Source organism: Sander vitreus, chromosome 22 (assembly GCF_031162955.1).
Source record: "Sander vitreus isolate 19-12246 chromosome 22, sanVit1, whole genome shotgun sequence".
Lineage (NCBI taxonomy): Eukaryota > Metazoa > Chordata > Actinopteri > Perciformes > Percidae > Sander > Sander vitreus.
The window spans coordinates 5,923,608-5,945,084 of record NC_135876.1 but is presented as its reverse complement, the minus strand read 5'-3'; the positions used below and the strand labels follow the sequence as shown (position 1 = coordinate 5,945,084).

Genomic DNA, 21,477 nt, shown 5'->3' with positions numbered 1-21,477 from the left:
AGAACAGGATAAGTACTACATTCTGCAAATCCATGACATGATCTGCCAGTGGACTCATGCTGTCAAGGGAGCAAAAATAGCACACTGTAGGCTAGTGAACCACTACAGAGCTACTCTTTGTGTTTTACATGGGAGTCCAAGTTGAATCAGTTGTACCAAAACACTGTGGGAGTTAGAGGAATATGTCAAGTACATTATGAAAAGCAGATAACTATTTGTCAGTGTACTAATGTCTGTTTAACATGGCACACACTATAAAGGCTGGTCTATGAAGGAAGAGCTGAAGGGTCAAGGAAGGATTAATGGAGCGAACACATGTAAATCTAACACAATCTTGGCCACCATCTCCACTGTTAATGCATTAAAGGAACAGCCATGTCAGGAGGGCAGAAGACAAAAGGAAGAGAAGACAACATCTCTCACCTAGGTGGAATCCGCTACTATAGTCAGCATCCTCTGGTGATGAGAAGAGAAAAAAAGGAGAAGCCAGAAGAGAGGCACAACATCATGTTAAGGAGAATAGTCAGGCACCTACCCCTCCAACCACATACTGGAGAGATGAAAGTCCATAGAAATACAAGAGAAAAAACATACAGGTACAGTCAACATACAAGACATGTTTTATTTATGTTGGTGGAGTTTCAGGTAATTATGTCCACTTTGTCAGACTGATATCCAATGATGTAGTGGTAAATAGGAAGAGAAGTTAACTATGACCTCCAGCAGATGCATCATGAGGCAAAATGTTTTTCTTTATTTTTTTCCTATAGAAATAATAGTATGAATTTACTTTACAAAACCTAGGCAACCCACACAAAAAATATATATTCATTTAGATTTACAGTCCATTACATCCCTGGCCATTGCTGTAGATGTTTTTTGGAAGTCAATACATAATTTAGTGTTATGAGTTAGTTCGGCACAAGATTACTTATGACTACTGCCATGTGAAGGAATGATTCTCCAAGCGATGGCAATGATAAGTTAGCTGGCGAAAGATGGGGCTTTGTACAATGCAAAAGCCAAAAACCTGCAAACTCTTCACAGTTTTTAAAAGGAGGAATTGACAGTGACGTTTGACGGGAGTAGTAATTCGCTTTGACATAAGAAGACAAGGCCAAATGAAAACAAGAAGGATGGAGAGCAGAGGTGAGAGGGAGACCTTTCGTCACACACAGAAATTATGAAGGGGAACCAATCACAAATGGTTTGACTGTGTGCTGCAACACTATCAGCCAGTGATCAGTTAGGTCCTATTCAATGGGAGATGGCAGACAAGTAGTACCTGCGATCTCCTCAGCTGTGAGTGCAACAGAAGCAAGGAATGGAAATGAGTCACAGTTAGAGAACATTTTGGATTACAAAAAGTAAGTTGGAAGAGATGAGAGAATAAAGAAGAGGAAACCTACCAAACTCTACAGCCACATCGTCTTAGAAAAGCAAAAGACAAATGACATAAAGAAGAGTTAACATCTTAATATCTTATGTGAAATACTCTAATTTGAGCTACAGTTAAGTTTGTAACTCTCTGTTATACAGTACACTAGTACTCAACACTATGACACAACCATATTAAAATATTGCTTTGAGATGTCATTTGTTATACAAAATTTAAATAGCTCATAATTCCATTTCATTTTGTAATGTTTGTGAAAAATGCTCTACTACTATCGATATTGGGTCTAAAAGTAAAATTACTACACTAATGTAACAAAACAACACAACAATTACTACATTACTTTAACAAAAACAAACATACTAACTCAAAGTCCACTTAGTAGCCTTTTCCGAAGATTTCAACTGCAACTCATGGTCTTTATCAGTAGGTCAAGTATGTCAGTTATCATGGAGATGGCTCAGTTGTCATGACATTAACATTAAGTTTAAGACATTAAGTATGGAACTTTGGAGGAAGAACGTAACCCCAAACTGAAGTTGTATCCAGGGTAAGTGATGACAACCATGTAAACTCCATCCACTGATGAAGACCAAGAGATACAGTTAAAAGCTAACTAGTAACTGGTATTTTATCAAACTATAAGAATGAACTTTGACATTCTACTAAAGAACATTTCTACTGTTTTTTATTTTGCTAGAAAACATTTACAGTATATCCATTGTTACCTAGTGAGACACAGTCTTTGGTACATTGCTGTGGTGCATCCACTGTGAGTTCACAGAAAGAGACATATTTATATTCAAAAGGTTTTAAGGGAGCATTTGAAACCCCTCCGGATGTTTAGGAGTGCCATCCAAACAGCTATAAGTTTCAAAATGGTAGCTGATGCTAGATCAGTATATCTGTGTGTGTTTGGTTTATGAATCCATGAACATTTGGAGGCACTTATACATGCTTCCTCCCCTTCACGTGTTCCCGTTTTAGCCAAATAAGGTTAAATCAAAACATACCTAGCACCATCCAGCACAGTATGGTGCTTGACTTACAACAGCGCGTTCATTTCCCAGAGCGCACCGCAGCAGAGTTAATGACTAGCCAAAACAGCAGTCAGGAGCGATCACTGCAAAGGTTGTTCCGTGCTAAAACACCAGTCCTGAGAGAGCGTAGAGCCAAAAGTGTCTGCCTTTATCTGACATCTTGTTTAACATGGTAGTGTTCACAGCAATGTTCCTACTGATGTTGCCCTCCTTACGCTGCAATGTGACATTTTAAGTTAAACCAGCACCTAAACCACATTTTGAGTAGGATGAGAGGTAATTGTAGAGGAGGAAGACAGAGGCAGACTTGAAAGAGGAAATAACTAGGACAATATGAGAATGATAAAGATATCAGAATCCTTCCAAGGCTTTCATCTGGTGCCTATCTGCCACAGGAATGCTTTGCATTGCTTTATGGCCTTGTAGCCTTGTACATTCCTAGTCTAATTAAACACCATGTGATAACACTGCAGAAAGTAAATCGACAGGGCACGGCCTATTCTTAAAATGCTTAAATGCTGGGAAACCTTGTCCTGTGCCTTTTCTGAGAGCACATTTCACCCGCCGGCCCAGAGAAACATTTTGAGAGTAGTGAGAACGAGCTGAAGTCATGATCATGATGATGTGTATGTGAGTGGCCAGGCCTGCAGTGATGGTGGCAGCCAAGCCTGTCATTTAGTGAGCGCAGGGAGCCAAAGACCGCCCAAATTGCGGCCGCCAACTTTCTCATTGTGCCGTCAAGCAGGGTACCAGCAAGCCCCCCCCGCCGCCCTATATCACATGTTGCCCACATACCAAAGAGTCACCACAAAGGATGACAGAAGGGGAGAGGTGAGGGTAGTGTTGGAATGAAGGGAAAGGACGGATGAGAGCAACAGAAAGACGAGCGGATGTAATGTTTGTTAAAGGATCATTCTAGTTTATTACAACTTGAGTCTTATTTTTGTAGTTTTTGCCGTTGTTTTTATTGGTTATAATAACATTGTACTAATCATCGTAACCGCTAAATCTGGAAATATGACGACATCGCAACTATGGAGGGGAGGTACGGAGGGGAAAGAAACGCCAACGGTCACAGTGTTTGCCCTATAATTGTACAGGCCACCACAACGGGAACCAAAGCCAGGCCAGAAAGTTTTTTAAATGCCAACAGCAGTAATGTAACTGCAGGACAGTCAAGTATGTTATCTAAACCGCTAATCTGCGAGTGCTGTGCAAGACCCACAGCAGATATTGGCAGCATGTTTTCCTCCTCCATGGTAACAGCAATGCAAATGCAGTCTTACTGTATTGTAATGCGCAGTCACAATGCCAGCTGGATAGGTTTCTGTACATGCACTGTAGCTCACCATACACAAACCAAATTGCTATTTGGCAACTGTTTGTAAATCACAAGTGATGTCTTTGTCATTTTGAGACTGCATGCCATGGAATCACTTACAGGGATTTTGAGTCAGGTGCAACAGAAAGTCCTGCGAACGATTGTGGAATACACAGCAGCCGCAACAGGTGGGCACAGTTCTAAAAAGTGCAAAATTGTCCAATTTGGGCTTGAAACATATTTTTTCTTATGCGAGAAAGAAATAGATATTTTAAAAGACGCATTTTACGGTGTTGCGAGTTATTAGGAAACACAGCAATATGACAACATCGCAACTAGGTACGGAGAGGAAAGAGACGCGTGTATGTGTCTGTGGCCGCCACGCCAAAGTGGAAACCCAGCCAAGCCAGAATTGTTTTTTTAATGCCGACAGCAGTAATGTCACTGCAGGGCAGTCGGGTGTGTTATCTAAACTGCTAAAGTCAGTTAAAAAGGTGAAGTGAAGGTAACGTTGTCGTTGAACGTTGAATAGTAGGTCATCCACAAACCCATTCTCGTTATTGTCCTCGTCATCATCACCACAAGTATAAACGATCATCCAAGTTGTGCTACCCATTAGAGAAAAATAAAATTGTGGGTATCTTTATTCTTTGGATTATACTTTAGTTGTATGGATTATATTTGGCACAGTCAAACATACAGTGTCAGTGCTGTAAGACAATCTTGCTTCTCCTTATGTTGCAGGAAGAGACAAAGGAATGATCCCTAGTCAGCAGCCTGTAAATGGCCCTGAGTTATGGGCTGATGTCACTCTCGCAGCCAGCCAGCATATAGATGGCCTTCTCCTTGAACAAACTGGACACTGTCACTTTCTCTCTTGCTCGCTATATCTCTCTCCTTTTTAAACAACCAACATGAGACCAGTGGAATTTTCCAGATTACATAGAGCGAGATCTTTGTCATGCATCTTTCGGCCTTCGAATGCAGAGCTGATTATTCAAAGTCAGGATGAGGAAGTGAATGAAACAGAGCAGAGTTGGTCTGTATTAAAAAGTCACTCATTTGGATACTGACAATGAATCAATCAGGGAATTTATACACGAAGGGAAACAATCACAACTTCATCTATAAAACGTCAAGGGTGGTCTCCAAGGTTTATCTGGTTCTGACCTTATAATATAATAAAATGGAACTTTTGTCCCGCACCCATTACGCCCTCAAAATCTACTCATGAGTCTGTAAGGGTTTAAAAATGAAATGGACTGATAAATTGAACACAGGGCCAGGTTCAGGGCCACTCAAGACCGATCTTGGGCAGCATTTCGAAATGGTTCAGTCGCTCGCTGGAGAGAGAGGGAGCGAAAGTGAGAGGGATAGCTCTGAAATGTATGGAGAGAGACGTAGAAAGACCCCAAGGTGAGCGATAAGTGTGTCCACGTGTTTGGCAGACTGCGAACCAAACCAAACAATCAGACAGCGGAGAGGTTTGCATGTCAGACAGAGGAACAGACATGCTGTAAGAAAGCCCAGAGAGCCGTTAGTATGTTCAGAGAAAACAGATGGGGAAGCTGAAGCAGAGCCAGATATTGATGGAAGGGAGCTGGGGGGGCACCTAGGCCAGGTTGACAACAATAGATGTAAAATAGTTGATCTAACCCCTGTACCAGATTAATAATTGACTTGAACTGATGGCACTTTAAACATTAGTTTCATAACTGAGGAAGAATCCATGAAAGCTGCGAGAGCAACAGTGAGGAAAGGGATTATTTATATCTTGCAAAAGTTAGGCGCAAATGGACACGGTTAAGTAATACTCGCCGCAGCCCCTCGCCAACACCAATATTGTTCCAGCCGACAGAGCTCCCGGGCTGGAAAGAGAGAGAGAGATAAAGGGACCCCCTCCTCAATCACCACCTCTGTCCTCCGTTCAGTAACAGCGGGGTCTCCACAGTATCCTTCAATTAGGTTGTAGTTTATGGCCCCAGGGCCCAGCCGGTCTGGCGTCCAGGGGGCCAGGATCCAAACTTTTTCTCCCTCCATCTCTCTTGACCCAGCCACCACGACTCCGCAGGGCCACATCGGTTACAGAAAGTGACCCCTCGACTGCTTCCCTTTCCATCTACAGTATTCCTCCTTCAGTCAATCCATAACATTTCTTTCCACTTTCCTGTGTTTCCTCTTTTGTAACGTTTTTCTTTTTTCTTTTACACCGTTCACTTTTATTCACTCAACTCGTTGCTTAATACTCCAACTTGATCCAACATTTTTCTCTAATTTAGTAAACACCGAAACACGAATGTGCAAGAACAAAGAGTGAACTGTTATCATTCCACAGTTATTCATCTAGTAGTGAGAGGGCCATGTCAAGGGGCTTCCTACTACTGCTGCTGTACAAACAACTAATGCTTACAGTATGTATGACATAACAAAGAAAGTTTAGTTACAGCTCAAAAGGAGACTTATGTTCCTTTGGTATGGGCCGCAGCGGACTCTACTACATTTTACACCTGCCTTCTGTGCATAGAGAGAGGGTGGGGGGTGGTTACAAATCCCATAACTCATAAGAGGAACTGGGCCATTAAAATGAAATAGTAAGGGAACAGTACAGCACTGTCTGTCTTTAACTCTTTAGCAGGCTATTTTTGGCCATCCTGCACCATGCATGCCAGTACGCGGTTGAACATAACCAGGAAATGACAACATCCATAATTCACCCGGGAGCTTAAAATCGGAGGTAAAAGTTCCTAATGCTAAGTTTAGAGGTGGTCAGCGTAACTCTGTTGGTTATTTCGGAGCTACATATTGAAAGAGTCACGTTACATTAAGGGGTCGACGCCATGTTGAGGGAAACAAGTACATGTTCGTCCCACAGTGGTAATCTGCGGTGAAAAATATGGCCTATAAGAACTAGGTTTTGGATCAATGGGGTTATTGTGAGACCAGAGCAGACCTATAAAGCTAAGTACAATCGGGTGTTTTTTTCACAGTTCATATGTTTTAAAATGCAGAATGAAAGGAGGGATACATGTTGTGCATTGCAGAGGACAACCTATGCACTCTTATTTAGCCTAAATATATGGTTAGGAATATAAAGATATAGGCAAATATATAGCAAGGATACCAGCAGGGAGGACAGGAAAGTTGTATAGAAAGGGAGGCATTTGGAAATAAGCTTGTAGCTGATGTGAAGCAGAGAGGTAAAATATGGAATGTATTGTCGCTGTCCGGCAAAAACCTTGTATCTCCATATTTCATCTTTTTGTTTTTCATAAATCAATGCTACTGGTCCCCCTTTAGATCCGTCAGTGGGTTACTCAAATATTTAAACAGTGACAAAGCAATTTCGCCTGACTTCGTCTGAGGTAAATAGCTCAATCAAATAGTTTCAAATTAGCCTTTTCTCATTTCCTGAAAAACATATGGATCATTTTTTTTGTTGCATGGGGGACATTTTTATGAAACCATTTTCAGTTTAAAGAGCGTGATGTCATTAAACTGTCGACTTAGGTCTGTGTGGGGCGAGTTGGCCCACAAGTTCTGCAAAGACCCACAGCAGATATTGGCAGCATGTTTCCCTCCTCCATGGCTACAGGCATGCAAATGCAGTCTGATTGTAATGTGCAGTCACAATGCCAACTGGATAGGCTTCTGTTCATGCACTGTAGCTCACCATACACAAACCAAATTGCTATTTGGCAACTGTTTGTAAATCACAGTTAATGTCTTTGTCATTTTGAGACTTCAGGTAATCACTTACAGGGATTTTCAGTCAGGTGCAAAAGAATGTCCTGCCAACGACTGAGGCGTACACAGCAGCCGCAACAGGTGGGCACAGTTTTAAAATGTGCAAAATTGGCCAATTTCGTCTTGAAACGTATTCTTTTTTTCTTTACGTGAGAAAATCTATATTTTAAAAGAAGCATTCTACGTTGTTGCGGGTTATTGGGAAACAGAAATCTTACTGTTACTGTTTTGGACTGGATGGTTGTGCAGGCCTCTACTGCACACTCCTTAGGCCTACTTCTCTTTTTGGTGGCTGATGGGAGTGAAGGTGGAGAAGATGTTCAACTACTGCTGTTAAATTAGCATTCCTCAGTTGCAGGCTTGTTTTTGAAGACTACCTAGTTGTGTATTTTGATTTGATTCATTGGTCTACAGCAAAAGACAACTGTGTGACATCCCGATTGGCACTTCAGTTTAACATTTTGAAATGTAATCGGCCATAAATCCCAAAACAGTCATTCTAAACTTGACAGTGAAGTTCGCTCACAGCATAACCATCAAAGCCCCTACTGTTCACAATTGCCCTTTATTAAAAAAAGAGGCTGGCTAATTCAAAGTTATGCTGTAAAATACTTGAAGCCTGCCAGCATTTCCTGGGTCTGTAGGTCATACCTAATTGTTCCTGCTGCTGTCCTTTTCTTGTGTACCATGGTTTATGTCTTCTGTCTTCATTATGAAGCAATCAACAATCTTTGATTTATAAGGGTAATTTAGCTATAATCCCCTCCATTTCCTGATCTCCCACATACTGGCTTATTATAGCACATTACTCCTGCTGATGCGTTCTCCCTAACATTGCAGCACTGACTGGCTAGGATTGGGTTCACCATACAGGCTCGTGATAATGGGCTCCGCAGATCAGTGTTGCGCCTCTATCACTTTCGGAAAGGTCTAGCATCGGATCATTAATCCGTCAATGAGCGCTTTAAGATGTGGAGCTGGATGGGTAGGCAGGCTGGTGTGTTGGCTGGAAGGTGTAAAGGCTCTGAGAGGTTTTCCAGAGGGCAAACCTCCTCCCCTCTTCGCATTAAAGCCCCTGCATGACTTAGACCACATCAACACATGGACAGACAGAGGGGGACAGAGAAAAGAGTCTGGCAAGAGACTGTGAGAGTAAAACATGGAGCAGACAGGAAGGTAAATCCAGACACACCACTTCCTCTGATGACAGGCGTGAAGCAGTGCAACTGTACCACAGGCTTCAGCAGTCGCCTCAGAGTGCAGAGATGAGTCCTTAATAACATCCCTAGCTTCCACTGTTTGTTTGTTACTATTCCTTTATCTGCACTACCCCCCCCCAAACCCACCCACCCGTTGGTTTGTTAGGGCCTATCACAGCAGATGATGTATGCTTACATGATCGTCGACTAGAGGTCTTCTGGGGCGGGAGTGTCGCAACAGGTCGCCGCAGGGCAAATCTCCTGGAAGAAGAGAGAGGAGGATAAAGAAAGAGAGAGAAAAAGAACCAATAAAACCATCACTTTTCATGACCGCATAGGGAATAGTAAACACTCGCTGCTACGCTTCAATATCAACCAGTTTCATTCCCTCAGCCGAGACTGGTGAAAGAAAAGCAGGGAGACGGAGTGAGGAAGACTTGCTATTAACAAAACTGCATGAATAAATCTGAATGTGTGAATCGCCTCTCTTTTCTTTTGCTCTTCTCCCTCCCTTTATTGTGTGTGTGTGTGTGTGTGTTTGTTTTTTTTTTCCCTCGCTCCTCCGATGCTCTTGGACGGTGCCAAGAAACTGCCCCGGCCTCCTGAGCTCTGTGTTGCACATCAAGTGCGGGCGTCCGAGCGCACACTGATGTGCGATTTTCCATCTACTTGCCATCCAAAGTGGATCAGTACCAGCACTATCATTTTCTGTCATTACTCATTTCGGGGCCAGACATTGTGCGGAAATCCAGAATATTCTGGCGTGTGAAGCAAGAAAAAAAAAATAAAAAACACTGAGAAAATGAGGAGAGAAAGAGGGTGAAACGTGTGCGACAGTGACAGCAGTAAAGACAGTTTGGGCCAGCCTTGTTAAGAGGGAACGGTAAACAGGACAGGCTGATCTAAGTGGAGTTGTTTCTTACCTCTCCTGGAACTGTTTGGACGGGATTAGGCCGGCACGGGGATTGGCTTCCCCCTCGTGTTTGGCCTGCCACCAGGTTGCATCATCTTGGCTCATGATCTGAAGGATAGAGCCCTTCTTGAAGGCCAGTCCAGCCTCTTTACACGGGATGGCTTTGTCCTCCTTAGGGTCGTAGTCAAAGAGCGCCTTCACAAATACCTGGACATACAGCAGAGGAGGGGCGGGAAAGAAAACAAAGAGCTGGATTGAGGGCACAACAGGAAAACACAACGGTTCACTGTTAATGACTTTTCCCTCCATTGCGTAGAGCTTGAACCCCCAGAAGGTGCTTCACCAACGCTCAGGTTGATTATTCTAGAAAGGTCATTGCAATCAGAAGTTGAAACCTGCAACTGCTAGCCAAGTAAGTTTCTGCATGTGGTTCCCTCAACACTTAGGATGGACTAAGCCCTGTCACCATCTTCCAAGTGTGGCGAGAATTAACATCTCCTGAGTCAGAGGCTCCAGTTGGAAGTGCTTTGTTCCACCCGCTGACGTTCTCTTATTCTAAACACAATCTAATATCAGCAATCTTTCCACATTGAGAAACAAAAAGTTGTTTTTTTTCTTTAAGGAGTTGATCTAATTGGCTTTGGCAGTGGGGGTGGACGCAAATCATCAACACAAAGGACGTTGGCCCTTATAGCGGAAAAATCTCGGACATCTTTTCCCTGGTGTGGGCGGCAAGCTGCAACCTGCAGCACCTTGCTGCATCTTCTGTCCAAATTGAGTTCTGTCACGATGAGTTATCACTCCTAAGACACCTCAGTACATGTGGAAAGAGAAAAGAGAGAGAAGGAAAGTGTGTATGTGTGAGAGAAGAAAAAACAAGGAAGAGAGGGGGAGAGATTGCATTTTTCGGTGTCCTGTTGATTTAATGAGTGCTTTGTGCCATGTAGTAAAATTATGTTTCAGACAGAGATGTTTTGTTTGGGTCATAACAGCCGCTTTGGCTGCTAAAACCTCCGACAGAATACACTCATACATCTACACACTGAAATCTCCTTCTCCCTTGGCTGAGTTTATTTGGCCTGTAGAGACTCAGACACTTAGCTGCCCTTTGGTGCATCTACACTACCTGATGTAAGCGTACAGGCTATTTTCATTAAAGGAGTAGCTGAGTGTTTGGCACCGGCGGACTATATATCAAACGGCCAGACAGTTTCAACCATTACACGATGACAAAGGATGTAAGTGGCCCACCCTTCCTGTACACTTCTCTTACACATGCAGGGTGGGCTGCATTGTAAGTAATGATAAGCCGCCTTCGACCCTGGAGCTTTAAATTGATCCAGCCTCTGTCTGCTACTGATAGAGTGTGTGAGAAATAGTGTATCACCTCAGCACCACAATGGGTGAGAATGATGGAGTGCTGGTTGGATTGGCAGTTCAACCGCTCTCAAAATGGATGGCTACAAGCTACTGTCTCCTGGTGCAGCAGTCCACATGAATAGAGATGATCTTGTCCTACATGTGGCTGGGTATCAAACCTCAACACCACAACAGCTAAAGCTAAAGGCACATATTTAGCTCATGTCAAATGTCTGGACAGATCATCTTTACCTTTTCTTTAATAAAGTCTTAAAGTTCTTGTACATCTACATGTGTTCAGACAACATTTAAAAAGTAACGTAACACTAAAGGCTCTATCTTACACCCGGCGCAAAGTAGCGCACAAGGAGTCAGCTGAGGTGGTCCGGGCATCTGGTAAGGATGCCCCCCTGGATGCCTCTCTAGGGAGGTGTTCCAGGCACGTCCAGCTGGGAGGAGGCCTCGGGGAAGACCCAGGACTAGGTGGAGGGATTATATCTCCAACCTGGCCTGGGAACGCCTCGGGATCCCCCAGTCGGAGCTGGCTAATGTGGCTCGGGAAAGGGAAGTTTGGGATCCCCTGCTGGAGCTGCTGCACCCCCGACACGAACCCGGATAAGCGGTGGATGAATGGATGGACGGCCTCTGTCGTCCAACTAAGTATTGATAACACTCTTAGTATTTTACAAATTACAGTTTTGACTTTGATGAACGTGGGCGCTGATACTCGAAAATGAACTAAATGGGTATTATTTCTTTAAAACAAAACGGTGATAGGCAAGTAATGTAATCGGTGTATGCCAGACCACCTTATAACACCGGTAACACCAACTACCGCAGCAAGCCTACTAGGGATGTCAGTGAAGGTGGGAGAATCGTTTTTGAAGCCACTGTCTCTCTGTTTCCATAAAATCCGGTAAACACACTTTGAGCTGCACGAGTGAAGCTGTTACTTGTCCGGTGTACCCTTCAAAACGAGAGTTAGTGACTACGGTTATGTAAGTTTTGGATGGCTAAGAGATGTATTAATTAGATATCAACATGCCTAAAATGGGGGGAAAGACAGAAGGATGCTGGAGCAACAATCCAACAGAAGCAGTGGGGTGTGGTAGTGAGTCTAAGTTTGAATGCATTTGAATATGTGAAGGGGGCTTGTTTAAGCTAAAACAGAGTTTCTCTTTACAAAAACTGAAACTGAAACTAAGGTAGCATGTCTGTATTAGTACTGATACATTTCCTTTTAACTACTGTATTCCCTCTTCTCGTTACCATTTTACACCTCTCTTTCCTTGTTCATACATTAATTCCTTACAGATCAAAAACAATGCTGAAGCCAGGACAAGACCTACTTTTTGCTCCTTGGTTGGCGCATCCTCCTTGATGCATGGTACAACTTTAAAGGTAATGGCTCCTTGCGACTGGGCCTGAATTTCGGGAAAGACAAAATAGATACACCAGTTTAGGTACAAAGGGAGGGGGTGGAAACACCACTCATCTGTCCTGCAAATATTTCACAAAGCACCTAATCCAATGAAAGTCACATAATGCAAAGCACTGTTTGACTTTTCAACAATGGAAGGGTTATTAGGATTGGATGACTCTCCTTGGCAGGGATAGCGCGTGTGTGGGGGGGTAAAAGGAGGAGTGTTGAAAGCTATCATCAGCTCCGGAGGCCTTTGTGTCTGAGAAGGCCTCCAGAGTTTAAGAGACTCTCTCTTTCCTCTCCAGTTGTCTCCCCTGGCAGAGTTCAGGACCATGGCGGAGCTTATTTGAGGCCTGTGGCGGAGCCTGGGGGAACTATTAAGCATCAATCTCATCCAGGGGGATTGTGTGGCTCGATGCATGTGGTTCAAAGGCAAGTAAAGACTTGTAGAGAATGGCCAGAGTTTTCAGCACTGTGATGCGAGGCACGTGGTCCTGGGTGAGTTGGGGGAGTTTTTTTTGCCATGACAAACAAGGAATGTTATTGTCGTCAAGAGAGTAGAGCTGAAACACGGGAGAAACGCTTGGACAGAACATACACACACGGCAGAATGCAGTCACACACACACACAAACAGACGAGGCTTACCAGAATACGAATGATTTCCTCTGGTTTCTTGTCATCCACAGGGATTCCATTGACCTCCTTCAGTTCATCTCCTACGTGAATCAGTCCTGCCACACACAAACACAAATCTAAACACATATCTACAATCACACTGAAATTTCATTATTCTAATGTCCTAATATAAGTGAGCTACTGTGTAAAAGTCCAGTGCTCACAAAGCCTGGGGATGTGTACAGTACACCAGATTACTGTTTATCGTTGTGGTGGCATTTAAGATTGGAAAAGAATCAAGACATTATTGTCCACACATGTGGAAATTTGCCTTTGGCGTCACTGTGGCAAAACTGAAAAACAGAATGGACACAATGAACACAAAATCAAACAGAAAACATGTGGACAACAAGCAGAGCTTGGCAGTATACATGTCATTCATGTTCATATTTACAAAGTGGAAAAGGACAACGTATGGCACAGAACTGGTGGATTCAGGTGCAAGGATATTCCTGAATAAATCCCTTCTATGTTGCACACTGGACGTAATCCTGTTGTGAGAGAAATCACTTTCAAACTTGACTCATATACAAATGTTTTGGTAGACAAAAGAAGTAAAACTGACCACTTCTGTCGGCTGCCCCTCCTCTCATGATCCGGGCCACGAGGATGGCTCCTGTGTGATCGTCACGCCTTATCGTTGCTCCCTGCGAAGCAATCACAGAGAATAATGACGAATTGGATGAACTGCACTGTATTTCCACTCTGCTTAAAGTTGCAAACATTGTTCATGCTTTTTGTTACCAAAATGGCTTATTTATGATTACTTTTCCAGGAAAAAATAGATACGTCTTTTAAACGACAAATCTATGGTGTCTGATTTAGGGGGGTGGACGCTTTTCAGTGTATTTTTATAAACAATATGATGGCATGGTGCAGGTAGAAGCAGTTGGTTCAGTTTACACACTACCCATTTCATCAAAAATAATGTGGGCCGTCTTCTGTGATCTTTCTACTGTACCTCCCACATATGTCTGTACCGATAGGAAACACTGAATAGACTGAATACATGCTAAGTACGGCAAGACACAATGACATGGCATTTCCACTTCCTTTGATATAAATGCTTTTGTTGGTTGTTGGGACACAACACAGTTAGAGCCCATTTTAACATGTAAATCAATGGGATATCAGTACAGGGGGAAAAAAAAGCTGAAAGGTTAACATCAATATTCCACTTAATTGCATCTTTAGGACTACATTTTGCACACATTTCTTCAAAGAAACACTGACCGATTCACAAAAATGACTATATAAACTTGCCAAGGAAAAGTATCCAACAATTTCACATTCAATTATCTGTCAGGATGGGTAGACTGAATCACTCTGTCGCTGCAGAAGGCATCAATGGCCTGGACAGAGAGGGGTGAGGGCCAAGCAGGTACGAGGCAGCAGACTCAAAACACACACACACACACACACACACACACACACACACACACATACACACACACACACACACACACACACACACACACACACACACACACACACACACACACACACACACACACACACACACACACACACACACACACACACACACACACACACACACACACACACACACACTTGCTAAAGCCTTCCCTGTCCTTTATGGGCTTGGTGCGCAGCCAGAAAGACACACAGAGAAGAGGATAGGGTTTCAACTTCCTTATTTGAAATGACAGTGTTCAGCTGTGATACATTTACCAGTAAACCCAAATAGCCTCTTCCCTTTACAATAAAACAATCGGCTTAATGGGTGCCAACCTGTCACAGCCCTCCCACAAACACCAGTAAGGCACCAGCGTGGCTGGGATTTAGGAGGGAATGGGATAGCTAACACATCCTCGCTTGGGCCTGATGACCCAAACCAGACAGATACGCCGTCTGGTCGACACGTAGTTTGTCTGGGGCTGAAACTCATCCTTCCACCCTTTCTTAGCTGCTATTCCCATCATCCCCAAAGATTGTTTTTATTTCTGTTGCAAAAAAAAAAAAGGAACAGACTCGAAGCCTTCCTCACCCCGCTCACCAGGCGTGCTTTATTACAGCTGTCCTAATTCATTGCCGCCACAGGTTGACTGCTGGATTGTAACAACAGCTTGCCATGTGTCACACCGCTGCGGTTTGTGTCATTTTTTGATTCCATTGATGGTAGTAGCCAGAACTACTTCGGGCCTTCCTCCGACAGGCCCGAAGTAGTTCTGGCTACTACCATCAATGGGAAGCACAGGAGGAGATATAAACAGCTCCTCAAAGGCGAAAGGAGCCTCTGGTTTGTGCCACTTTGCAGATGCCATTAGCATGTCATCTTGGTTGTTTTCACGACCTATTCACACCTAATGGTTTTCCTCCTAGATAATGGTTTCCTCAAGGCCTTTTGCAGTGTGAAGATGGGGAAGGACATCAGGATAAGAGAGTGGTAGGGTCTGCAGATAGTTGCGGACTTAATAGAATAATGGGGCTAATTAAAGAAACCCGAGAGGTTGCAGCAGGAGTGAAATCAGTTGAGCGGGTCAGTAAGGCACTGTCAGAGCCCAGTGTCAGGGTCACATATAACCCCTTAGTGTGACTTAAAGCAGCTGTCTGTGATGCAATGACCCCCAGACAGACAGAGACCTTTTGTGTGTGTGTGTGTGTATATATGTGTATATATGTGTGTGTGTGTGTGTGTGTGTGTGTGTGTGTGTGTGTGTGTGTGTGTGTAAGAATAGAGCGCTGCAGGCAAAGAGACAGACTGTGACAGACAACAGGGTGAAATGGGGAGTATGCAGGAAATCTCATAGAAGTATTCAGACATATGGTCATTAACTTTCTCTTTTTGATTTTTCTTTCAGACTCTTTTGAGCTGGCTGATGGCCAGTGGTATGATGGATGTTTTTATTGTGTCCCCTGGGGTCTGGTGGCAGTCTAAAGGCTCTCTAAACAGCAGAGAGACAGAGCCTTGGACTAAGTTTCTAACGACAATGGGCTGTGTGCATAATCTCCACAGACGTGCTCTACACCGCATGTCTATGCCTATCTATGGAATCTACTCACATATGGTGTGTAGATATAAATCGTGTTTTGACACATATGGCTTAAATCACATGTTGAAAACCTGATGCCATTTAGAAACACCACTTTTACAACTTTTATTGCAAGGGGCAATGGTGATTATAGAGCAGCACATTTAGCATGCAAACACGTACGGATGGGGTCGTGAACCCAGATCTTTGGGAAGCAAGGAGACCATTTTATTCAAACCACCATGCTTTATGTGTTTTTACACCAGTAGAGAAACAAACACGGGTATCAGTGGACAAATTTGCCCATACTAATTTTCCTTTTCACACCTCACTGACTCTCAACAAGGAGTTATTTAAAGCTGCAGTTCTTTTAAAGCCTTTATCTTTGCGATTCCCATCTGACCCACTGCTCTTCAACGTGATGGGCCTACACAGGCAGGCCAAGGCAGCAGCAAGGGACTAGAGGATTTATGAAGGGAGGGGGAGCCTCCCTCTTAATCTGGCCAACCCCAGATTGAACTCAGTACAGTAGCCAAATGAGCACTGCCTGATAAGAAAAACTAAAAGAGAGGCCAAAACGCTCCAGTGGCAACACGAGCGAGCCAGACCTGAGGATAAGTGGAAGACCAGAGGAGAGTCAGTACTGACAAGTTGCCTTAGAAGGAAGTGAAGGAGGTAGACACCGGGTAAATGAGTGGTGGTTGGAGTTGAGAGAAAGGTGTGAATGAGTGACTTAATGAGTGTATGAAGAAGAAGAAAATATAAATTAAAGAGATAAGAAACAACATAACAGAAAAGAAATGAGACGTGGCGCGTAGGAGAGGGACTAGTAGGTCCAAAACTGGAAACAAACTCCCGCACACTGTCTAACTTGCATAGTTAAATTTAATGGCAATATTTTGGTACTAATACTACTACCTCCATCAGGCAAAAATGTCAAGCAAAAGGCTGTTTCAAACCTGCATGGCGCGTTGTTGAGATCGGCTCCGTTGTGACCTACGGTTACAGTTATATCAACTTTCGCTGTATAAATTCATAGAGACATTTAGGTTTATCTTTGCAGAGGCACAAACTTGAAGTGGAAAACAAAAATACAAGACAAAAAGTAGAAGCAGAAATAGAAAGAAAAGTCCTTGCTCAGTATTAAAGCAAACAGGTGTGTGGAAAGCCTACACTGAGGTCAGTTCACCTCAGTGTAGGTTCTCTGGCCCTCATTTTCTGCAGGTAGTAAGTATAAGATGGCAAAAGGTAGCCAGGGTTCAAATTGACCACAAACTGTTGGAATATTTAACAACACCTCACATATTCATGTTTTTCTTTCGCCATTCCCAGGTTTTTACCAATCTTTAATCATTTTGAGAGTGCCACACTTCCCCCACCACCTCATTACAATCTACAGTCAGCCTTCATTCTCTCAATCCTCCAGAGGTACTCTCCTGGAGGCATGACGAAAGCCTTGGAAGCACTGAGAGGTAGCTGGTACGAGGAGGACAAACCCAACATCCTGAACTCAGCATCACCTCCCCCTTGATCCCCTATGGGTTTTATCATCAGCATCCAGCCATGCATGGCCACTAATGAGGAGTCCCTGCTCTGTTAAACAAATACAGAAACAGTCAGGCTAGAACCTAAATATTCTGCATGATATGTGTGTGTGTGTGTGTGTGTGTGTGTGTGTGTGTGTGTGTGTGTGTGTGTGTGTGGGGAGGTAGGTAAAGGTAGGTAAAGACCCTCAAGCACCAAGATGGGCTTCCTTGTGTAGCAGCTAAGCATTAGCACAACCTGATGGCTAGGTTTACACTGAGCCTTCAACGCCTACTGGCACATGGAAGCCATTTCAAACTTTTCCTTGCGCATGGAAATAGTTCAGGAAGTCAGAAGGGTAATGTCTACGTCTGTCAAAGCACATACACGCATGAGTGACAGCATGTGTAGGTGTGTTTTTGTGTGCATGCAAGCGTGTCTGCGTGTGTGTTTCTATGAGAGCTTCTACCTGAACTCAGGCCAAACTGGACCAAGAAAAACCTCAAAAGACTGGATGATTGATGCTGGACAGTCACTAAGCCTGATGAATGGGCTACGCTATGTTAGCAATTAGAGACAAGGCGCCACTTAACCATCAAGTGGCTCAACTGCGCTATTTGCATGGACAAAGATAGCAGGGTGTGCACACAAGATGCTGATGTTGTTAGGGATTGATTCTCTCTTTCTGTTGTCAACCATTGCTGTAGTTTGCACTTAAGATGAGTATAAAAATAGAGTTGAAAAACCAAGTCTCTCCAGAAATGAAACACTGAAGGGCAGAAGGCACAGAAACACACAGTCAAAACAGAGACGACGAGAGGAGGGTCATTGTGGAATGAGGAGCGCCTCCTAGCTGTGGTCAATTAGTCATCAGTAAGGCGATCCGAAGCCTCCACTCTTAATGTGATCAGCTCCATATGCAGCTGCTGCTCCCAGCTCTATTCCTCCATTTCTTACACATAAATGCCTCTGATTGTTATTGTTTGGCTGGCCAAAACGCAACGGCTTAGTCTCTGCTGTGTGATGAGGAGAGCTGGAGCGACGCTTGCCCATATCAAGCCATAGGCCCTCCCAGCACATGCACTGGAGCACACATGCCGACATGGCAGCCACATTAAGTATGTGATGACAAATGGCTCACACCTCATACAGTACAGAAAAAAGAGAGAGAATAGGGACTGAAATTTGGATCCCCTTATGTATGTGAGTGTGTTTATTAGAGGGAATGGAATGGAGGCAAGGTTGTCCAGGGAACTGTCAGCGCACAGTAGTGCCATGAAACTTCAGTAGATAAGAGGAGAAGGACAAACTGAATGTTTCACCATGTTAGCTTGGCTGGGATTGGCTACAATGACTTCCTGGCAAGCTGAGTCTTTATGGGGCAATTAGAGTGCCCTCTGGCTGATGGACTGGATGGATGGCTGGATGACATGATGGAAGCTGGCTGGCTTGTACTCTGGTTGTATGGATGACGAGAGGGCTGGCTAGTTGTCTTGGCCTGGCTCATCACACGTCTTGGGGTCTAGGGCAAGCTATGTGTGGCCTGTCTAGTAAGAGCCACAGTGGAAAAAAAGGATGCGAGGATTTCTTTACCTTAGCCGTGGCCACAACTAAAGCCACTCCACAGTTCCTAACCTGCCAGGGAAAACAAGCATGGTGCTCCATTTCAAACACACGGGCCTCGGCCCGAAACGACCACTCAAAACATCGCCCCGTGAACCGAACCAAACACTGTGGCATTTGACAAACATTATTTCTACCTCCAAATTGAGAGCGACAAGGGAAAACAAACGCGAGTGGCCCGGGCAGAGAGGCCGACGTGTTTTGACATGATGTCACTTAACAGCAAAAGTGTAACAGCGACAATAAACTCCTGCCGACTGCTGTTGACTGCTATGTTTAGAGGTATAAATACAAGTGTAGTGGAAACACATGCTGGCGTTCTTTACACCAGATGTCGACCATGGAAAAACCAAATACAATGTGGGAATGGGCCTCCTGGACATTAAAATACAATTACCTCCAATCATATCTGGTGTTGGAGTGTGTCATTTCATCTTACCTCACTGAGATGGCATAGAGCCCCCCGCACATAACACACATGACTTTTCCACGCACTGAGGAAGTATGTAAGAACTCGTAAATATGCTGGACTCAAACGCCATAGGCTCCAGTGCTGCTCAGAAGGAGTGCAATCATGTACATTTTAGAGTATTCGGTCAAGATCAGAAAATCCATTGAGTGTTATGGTCACCTATAAAGATTAATACATTGCTGCAAAGAATTAGCAGGAGCCTGGATATAAATCTACACTATTGTTTCAAACTGATGCTACAGAGCTGCCGCTGCTGGCCAATCCCCTCAAGGTTACCTGGTGCAAGTCTTTCCACCTGTTTCATTAAATCACTTGTGATTGCAACTAATAAAAGCTACTCCCCCCCACTCTACCCGTTCTTTCTTCATTCCTAGTCTCCCTATCACACTAAACCAGGCTATGGTTTCCCTTTTTATTTCTGTAACCCCGGTCTTGACCTACCAGCCGTAATTAACAAGTATACTGAGAAAAGGGAAAATTGCAGGTCATTATTATGATAATTATGGTGGGAAGGAGAGATTCCTATGAGAGGCTGCCAGGTAATGTAATGCAGAGGGCCCTGTGACGGTACGGCTTACCTTCATTTGTCTCCCTCCACCCCCTCTTTCATTTTCCTCCTCTGCCTCTTTAAGCCTTAATGTTAGCCCAAGTCATTACCCAGTTGCTATGAAAACACACTTAGCAGCCCACCTCAGTACTTCAGACAGGTGCCGGTGAATTTGAGTGTGTGAATCTGTGTGGCTATCTCCCCAAATGTGTGTATTTCTTTCCATATTGTCCGCATGAATCACCATGTAGACTGAGTGGAATTGGCGTCTCTTTGCTACAAGCTGGACAGTGCCAGATATTTAGTCATATTTATTAGTCATGTGTGTGTGTCTTGTCTGAGAGCCCTGCATGAGCTGCATGAGCACATACAAAGAGACAGTTGTGTCACAGAGAGAGATCTATCTTTGCTGTGGAATTGTTTAGCGTTTTCACCGGCGTTATCCCGGGTAAAGAAAACAGCACTTTCACATGTCACTTCTCATTTCCAAAGTGGGCTGGGAAGCAAGGCCGCTGAGGAGCACCCGGCCCAACGGGCAACAATGCCCACATTCAGCCTCTGAGCTCTCTTAGCTCTCTGAGCTCTCGGAAAGCCAAGCGGAAAAGTGCAAGAGTGCCGGGATGTGTGTCCACGTTTATGATTACACATGATGGGAGGAAGACATTTTATTTAAGAGGGCCATGAGATTAGGATCAGGGAATGTTTCAGATGTGGCTTTGGAGGCCAAGCATGTTTTCACATTCACAACTCAACATGCTGCAAGGGTGGTGTAACAGCTGCTGGACTGAGTGTTGTATGGTACAAGCACACACACATAAGAACAAACACAGGGGCTTTTCCATGTCTGCTTTGCACAATATTGTAGTTTTTTAATGATTTTTGCATCAATGTGATACAGTACCTTAAGGTAAGGTATTTTATGTGGCCCGGGTTGCTCAGTGGTAGAGCAGGCGCATATGTACTGAGAGGTTAATGCCTCGACGCAGAGGTCCAGGGTTCAAATCCGACCTGTGACGATTTCCTGCATGTCTTCCCCCTTTCTCACCCAGCTGTCCTGTCAAGTAAAGGCGGAAAAGCCCAACAAATTAATTAAAAAGGTATTTTATTTGCTGGATTAGCACAAAAAAAAAAAATTTGATTTAATATCATATCATATTTACAACCATAACCCTTTTACAGAGGAGCGATAGAAAGCATCCTGACAGGAAACAGTACAAATTAGCACGGTTTACGCAGGGCCCAGGGC

At 43.9% G+C, this 21,477-nt stretch overlaps 1 protein-coding gene across 2 annotated transcripts in view; it reads right to left on the bottom strand.

Annotated features, from left to right (window-relative positions):
* mpp7a (MAGUK p55 scaffold protein 7a) overlaps nt 1–21,477 on the bottom strand; it is a 184,187-nt gene that overhangs the window by 38,298 nt on the left and 124,412 nt on the right. For both annotated transcript variants that reach the window (XM_078280190.1, XM_078280189.1), the window contains exons 7-11: nt 13,638–13,719; nt 13,043–13,128; nt 12,322–12,396; nt 9,624–9,820; nt 8,897–8,961 (exon numbers count right to left, since the gene is read on the bottom strand). In XM_078280190.1, coding sequence (XP_078136316.1) covers nt 8,897–8,961; nt 9,624–9,820; nt 12,322–12,396; nt 13,043–13,128; nt 13,638–13,719 — 505 coding nt within the window. The remainder of the gene's footprint in view (nt 1–8,896; nt 8,962–9,623; nt 9,821–12,321; nt 12,397–13,042; nt 13,129–13,637; nt 13,720–21,477) is intronic.